Genomic DNA, 7457 nt, shown 5'->3' on the forward strand with positions numbered 1-7457 from the left:
CTGACAACCAATTCCTCACCTTACCATCCTTCTACCTATATCTAATGGTTGAAGACATCTTGTTTCACTGCATTTGAAGAAATGTGCATTTGAGGTAGGTGAGGTAGGTGGGGCTAGAACTGTGACTAACCCAAGGTCACCCAGCTGACTGCTTGAAGAGGAGTGAGAAATCAAACCCGGTTCTCCAGATTAGATGCCACCACTATACCACACTGGTCTGCATGCATAAAAGTAATATGCAGCAAGAATTATATTGAGTAGTAGTGTACTAAAATGGGACTGAGTGAAAAAAGCTGGGGAGACAGACCCCGTAATTTGATGTTACATAAAAGTAGGCATCAGCATTCTGCATTCACTGCAACTTCTGATCAGTCTTCAAGGAAGATTCGTTTAGAGTTTATTACAAAACTAATTATAGCTTAGCTGTGCATAAATGTTGGTGGTCACAGTCATATCCCTGAACAAAATGCACAGCTATTATATAATTTATTATTGGTCACCTTCACTATTTGGGTACCTAGAAGCAGTGCATATCCTGGACAGTGCCATAAGTTACTGCCATAATGCTTGCTTGATGTGCAGCTCTTCCCAGTAAAGCTGCTTGAGAATGTCAGATGCCCTCTCCTTCCCATGCATGACATTCTTCTTGCTCCACCCCCTCCCAAGGAGCATGACCCAGGAGAATTATGCCCCCTTCTGGCTAAAGAACTGTAGCCCTCCCACAGGATGAGATGCTGATGGGAAGGACACTTGCCTGGGAAGAAACAAAGATCAGTGTTTTCGTCCCTTGTTTCCTCATAAGATTGTGAAGTTTTCATGCACCTTCCTGGTTTTCCCTATTCTGAAGTGTCAGCTTTATATCAGTTTCTATGACTGATACTTTTCTCATTGTTTCCAAAAGCTGCTGCAAGCTACCCTGTTATTAGTGAGATTTGTATGGGTTGAGAATGTTTTATTTTAAATGTGGTAGCTTGAATAACCCTTTATCTAATGGTATGTTGTCAGTACAATCCTACTTTAAGTGGAATTTATTTCCAAATAAGTCTGTTTCAGATTGTATTCCTGTTACCTAGACTAGAATCTCTTCCAGTCTAATTGACTTCATTTAGATCTAATCACACCAAATCAAACATTATGGCCTATTTATTTTCTGTTTATCTGAAAGGGGTAGAGGATAGCAAGTACAGGTCTAAAAACATCATTTCTGGCATGCATCATAAGTAGCTGGAAGGGTATACCATTTTCCCCTATTCATGCAATGGCTTGAAGAGTTTGCTTGCATCTTCTCCATCTCTAATGAGTAGGTTTTCATGTGTCACAAAGCCACATTCAGTTTAGCACAATTGGAAGTCAATTGGATGGCCTAGGAGTGAGTTACCATGGAGATGGGAAGGATAAACACTACTGTACTTCTGACCTCCAAGGAAGCTGATTTCTCTAAATGACAGTTGAGGTCAAGGAGGCAGTGTTGGAGGCTTATTCTACTCAGGCCTCTGCTACATCTGTCCTATGGACAAGAAAGCCTATTTCTAGCCTAGGCAGTCCATTAACCTTCACAGGCCTGAACTTTCACTCAAGTATATGTCAAATATAGATATGGTCTAAGAAAAAAAAACAAATTGACTAGTAAAGGCTTTCAGATAAACAACCATGAATTCAGGTCTTTTGATTCGGTAACAAAATAATTAATTTACATTTAATTGGACAATGGTTTCCCTTAAGTAAGAAAGGGGAGTTCCTTAGGTAATTGATAGCTGGGTAAACATAGACAAGTATCAACAAAGTTATCACTAGATATAGGCTAGATATGAGGAAAGATATTTTCACAATCAGAGTAGTTCAGCAGTGGAATAGGCTGCCTAAGGAGGTGGTGAGCTCCCCCTCACTGGCAGTCTTCAAGCAAAGGTTGAATACACACTTTTCTTGGATGCTTTAGGATGCTTAGGGTTAATCCTGCGTTGAGCAGGGGGTTGGACTAGATGGCCTGTATGGCCCCTTCCAACACTATGATTCTATGAAACGGCAAAGCCTGGGTAACATTCCACCTGATTCAGTAAGTCTTAACCAATGGCATCCTAAAAAGCAGGTGCCAACCATGAAATGGCAAAAAATGGAAATAACCTTCTGTAACCCTTTCTGAAGAGCCTCTTGTGGCGCAGAGTGGTAAAGCAGCAGACATGCTGTCTGAAGCTCTGCCCATGAGGCTGGGAGTTCTGCTCCCCCCCATTTGGTGCTGGGTGATGTCCCCACCATGTGGCCCTCCCAGTTTTCGGGCCAGCCCAGCCTTCCCATTGGATTGGTGCTGGTTGTGGAACCAGGTGCATGCTTCCTATTTCTTTGATTTTTAACTTTCAATACTGACAATATTGAGCGGCTGTTTCTAAATACTGAGTGGCAACTTAAGTGTCCCTAGGACGGTGGCTGTGAATTTCACCCATTCCCCATTTCCATTCAGACCCCAGTATACTGATCCTGAGAGTCCACTGATTTCCAGTAGATAAAATCTTGGGGAGGAGAGGAGAGAATCAGTGGACTGGGGGAATGGGCAGAAATCAGTGCAGCTTCTCTCATTGCACCTTACACATGTCATTGGCTACAGGCTGCCAATTGGCTCCTAAACACAAGATACATTTTAAAAAATTGCACCATTTTTTTCTTTTTTAGGAACCAAGCGTTACCAGAGCAAATCCATTCAATAGTAAAATTTTCATACACATCTGTGCTCATGTTTGGGAAACACAATTAAGGCAGAGTTCCTTGATACGTTTGGAAACATGTAGCTGTTCTTAAGGATCCCAACAGAAGGAGTTTACAAATCATAAGTTAGCCCAATAATGTCTTTATTATAAGTGAAGAGCTAAGAAATGAAAGGTCTAGGCCAGGGCTAGCTGGGGCTCATGGGAATTGTAATCCATGGACATCTGGAGAGCCACAGTTTGGCCATTCCTTTCCAACCCCCCTGTAATCCCCCTGTCTTCCTCCAAGCTAGATTGCGCTACCTGAATTCTCCATTTCAGAGGTTTTTCTACACCTTAATTGCAGATATCCAGCACTCCTCCTTCCCAGCCCATTGGGGCACAGGCTTCCAGGAGCAAGACTAATATTGTATGATTTCATGCATGATTATTTATGCATGACAATCTCCACTTACTGCGAATGGCTAATCACATTGTAGTGTTTGGCTCAGTCATACCAGACCACTACAGGGACAGCATGGCATGATGCATGAATCAGAAATGCTGCACAGCTTTACACTATGCAATAGATAAGACAGTATCAAGCATAATGAATAATTATAGCATAATAAAGTTCAAGGTCCTTAAATGTAAACATTTTCCCAAACAAGCACTTTCAGAGTGCATTGCCACAAAATTAGAGGAGATCTATGTATTATTCCTATCACTGCTTAAAATAACGCTGTGGACAGCAAAAAAATTACACCTGCACCTTTACTAGAGAATGGAAGTGAAAATGGGTCAAATTCACACAGGGTTGGATCCTAACAAGATTGACAGGCATGAGGCAGGATTGCCTCCTAAGTTTCCTCTTCCTGTGTCAGCCCTTCCCAATGCTACTACTGGGAGATGGGGCCCACACATGAACTCCTTGGCATGGAAACCACCCTCAGTAGCCATGAAAAACTCATTGGGATCCAACCCATACTATGTTTATTTTATTTATTGTTTGTTAGCCCACCAATTTTGGTAATGACTCATGGCAGGTTACATCAGTGTAAATAACCCCCTCCCCATTAAAATGACAAACCCAACAAAAGATTAGTGGCAAAATTCTCCCCACAGCAATCTGTCCAGGCAACCATTCACCTTGGGGTATAGGGTTTGCTGATGTTTTAGTGCTGCCTGAGGAAGGGGGCCTCGACCTCCCATCTCTGGTCTCAACCAAAGATATGACAGAAGAGCTCAGTTTTACAGCCCCTGTGGAACATTTACATTACTATCAGGACTCTTAGCTCTCCCAGGGGCTCATTCCACCGGGTTGGGGCCAGGACTGAAAAGGCCATGGTCCTGACTGAGGCCAGACACACTTCCCTAGGGATCACCAACAGATTAGTACCCACAAAACTAAGAGCCCTTTAGGGGACATAAGGAGCCAGCAGTCCCTCAGGTAGGGCCCAAGCCACAGATTATCTTAAAGGTTAAAACCAGAACCTTGAACTTGGTCCAGGTTAAAACTGGTAACCAGGTGTATAAACAACTTGGCTTATGGTAGTAGAAGAGAAATTTGCCTGAAATAAAAATGTAAACCCAACAGGGACATGACGGCAGACCAACCCCCCACCTACCCCCACTAGGGACCAGGGGGAAACAGCTGGCCATCATTATTACAATATGGTAGAGTACCTTCCCTCCTTACTCCTCCTTTGGGGGGGGGAGCACACATCTTTTTTGCCCTGGCCTCAACCATAGATCTGGTGGAAGAACTCTGTTTTGGCAAAAAGCCAAAAACTCCTGCAGGGCTCATAGCTGGATTCTGAAGATTTCTGGTGGGGGATCACTTGGGCATGAAATTGGAGTCACTGTGAGTAAGCAGGTAGTTGTTTCCTGCATTATACAAGGGGTTGGACTACATCTATGAATCTTTGAAATACTAAATATTATTCTTTTTCTAATTACAGCTTGAAGGAGATTTCAGTTTGGCTCAAGGTTTCTTGGCTCCTCCCAACTTGGATTACATAGGATACCACAAGTACATAGATGAAATGCTGCCTCCTGAAAGTCCTGTGCTCTATGGTCTCCATTCTAATGCCGAGATAGATTTCTTGTCTACACTAACTGATAACCTTTTCAAGGCTATCTTGGAAATACAACCCAAGAACATCCTTGCTGGAGCGGTAGTAGGACAGTCTGCGGAAGAAAAAGTGAGATTATGTTCTTCTTCAGTATCCTTGTAACCAATCCCAACCTGCATAGGCCAGGCAAGCTCGATCCAGTCAGATATCAAAAGCTAAGCAGGGTCAGCCCTGACTAGGACTTGGAAGGGCAATCTTCAAGGAATACCAGGGTACATGATGTGGGGGCAGGCAATGACAAACCACCTTCAAACTTCTCGTCTGGTAGCTAGACAATCTTAGGAACTCCTGGCTATTACACACAGGTCATACTTCATTATATGAGCTTTCATTATAATTCATTATACAACTTTCCATAAATAGGAAATTTATAGGAAGTACATGCATAATATGAATAGTAGTAAATTTTAATCACTCTTTTCCCATAACGAATATGGGTCCGCTATACTGCCCACACTTAAAAATAGGAAGAAATGTTGACCGCTCTTATTACCTTAGAAGGGTTTTTTAAAAAACCTTTTTAATGAAGGTGACATTCCTCTCAGGAAGTCAGGTTTGGTTTTGGGGTGAGTATCTCATCCCTTTCCCTGAAAGATATGATTAGGTTGACCACCTTCAAGAGAAAAGAGCTACAGTCCTTATGCACTGTGCCTTCACCACAGCTGGTAGCATCTCCCTATGGTAGAAAAAAAGTCACCCTCATCCTCATTCCCTGCAGAAATATTCTCTTGTGCAAGTTGGACAGGCTTACACAATGGCTTATCATATTTGTACCTTAATAGAATCCCAAACAAGAGGCTAAGGCTTTGCTTTCAGTACAAGACTAGGCACATTTTAATGCCAAACGCATCTCATACTAAGATGCGCTCATATTTAACATGTGAAATAATGTCCTAGTAGACTCATTTTTGCCACTAGGTAGCTCCTCAAGGCTGCCTTACTTTGACACAGAGAACAGCACGGTATGTATTGAGTAGAAAATGTTAAAACAAATTTGAACATAAAGGGATTTTACTTGTCCAGTTGCATGTGAATTATAGGATAACCTAATGTAGCATTCTACAAACTCTCTAGCTTGCCTGTTCTCCAAATTTACCCTACTTTGTACTCCCTACCTCAAATCAGGAAAGCTCTTTAATGCTGCTGCATGCTATATTTCTGAAAAACATATCCTATTTGCCCTGAATAGTGCTTATAAGACACTGCACAGGAAGCTCTCCCCCTACTACAAACTAGTTTTAAGAGAATGCATTCCAGAGAATGAATATTTGGCCCATCCAGTGCTCATTATTTTTCTTTGTATACAGGTAAAGAATGTACTAGATGAGATTTTGGAGAAGCTGCCAGAGGAATATAACATGATTGACATAATGCAGAAGTCTCCTGCTCGAACCCCCTATATACTAGTCTGTTTCCAAGAATGTGAGAGGATGAACATCCTTGTTCGAGAGATATGGAGGTCACTTAGGCAACTAGACCTTGGTCTGAAAGTAAGAGACAATCTTTAAGTTATGAATTAGTTGAGAAACGGAACTCTATGAAACTTAAATAATTTGGTTTTCTTGCAAACATCTAGGGAGAGCTTACATTTTCTCCTGCCATGGAAGCTCTGCAGTCAGCCCTGTTTTTTGATCTGGTGCCAAACACGTGGTCCAAACTGGCTTACCCTTCCACATACAGCCTTCCGCAATGGTAAATTCCCTATGCGTATCACATTTAAAAATGGTTCTAACACTGTAAAATATTGCATCTTTAAAAACACTCTGATATTCTATTATCACATCATTAAGGCAGCTTGTTAACCAGGGTAGTTTGCTGGCCACTGTTGAATAACTACTGCATCCCCTAAAATATACAGGGAAAGAATTTTAAAATGTCCTTTTATTCCATGAGATTTTTCTCTGTGCTGCTTAGTTAATAGCTTCATTTCTGGCATTCTTATCTATATTGTTTCTAGGACTGAGCAAGGTAACACTAAGAAGTAGCTCCGGATATTTTTTTGAATGAAATAGTGCTTATTAAAGAAAAGTTAGGCGACCTCTGTGCCATTTTCAAGACATGTTTAAAGTTATGTAGAACAGATGGTCACTATTCACTTTTCCAATCGCCAGTCCAACTGATGCCTTCTAATTATTCTGCTCCTGTCTACCTACAAACTACAGATACGTAATCATAATAAAGCAGTTAAAGCATAATAATAATGCAACTGCTGTTTCTTCCTCAGGTTTAATGATCTCCTTACACGATGCAGAGAACTTGATACTTGGACGCAAGACCTTGTGCTTCCTGCAGTAGTGTGGCTTTCTGGCTTCTTTAACCCTCAATCTTTTTTGACCGGTATGTCTTGTCTGCAGTGTGATGCAATTTTTAGCTGACGTTTTTAAACTCAGAATTATTTTTGTGATCATGGTTTGAAGAATGCTAATGGTGTAGAATGCCTGTAGCAAAATCTTTTTGTCCTGAATCGAAGATCCTGAAGATATAAGTGAATGTGAGTGATGTATTTGAAACAATGTTGATCAGGGTTAATTGTTTAGGAGAACCAGAAGCTACATCATTGTTCAAGCTAAGCAGACTGAAGCCTGATCAGTACCCTTGGTAAGACCACAATGAACCCCTTATTTGCTAAGAGCCAACAGAAGCATAA

The 7457-nt window shown here is 41.5% G+C and overlaps 1 protein-coding gene across 2 annotated transcripts in view; it reads left to right on the forward strand.

Annotated features, from left to right (window-relative positions):
* Positions 1 to 7457, forward strand: part of DNAH11 (dynein axonemal heavy chain 11) — a 191927-nt gene that overhangs the window by 182499 nt on the left and 1971 nt on the right. For both annotated transcript variants that reach the window (XM_077303577.1, XM_077303578.1), the window contains 4 exons: positions 4637 to 4879; positions 6118 to 6300; positions 6387 to 6502; positions 7035 to 7147. In XM_077303577.1, coding sequence (XP_077159692.1) covers positions 4637 to 4879; positions 6118 to 6300; positions 6387 to 6502; positions 7035 to 7147 — 655 coding nt within the window. The remainder of the gene's footprint in view (positions 1 to 4636; positions 4880 to 6117; positions 6301 to 6386; positions 6503 to 7034; positions 7148 to 7457) is intronic.

The sequence above is a fragment of the Paroedura picta genome, chromosome 11, assembly GCF_049243985.1.
Source record: "Paroedura picta isolate Pp20150507F chromosome 11, Ppicta_v3.0, whole genome shotgun sequence".
In the NCBI taxonomy this organism is placed as follows: domain Eukaryota; kingdom Metazoa; phylum Chordata; class Lepidosauria; order Squamata; family Gekkonidae; genus Paroedura; species Paroedura picta.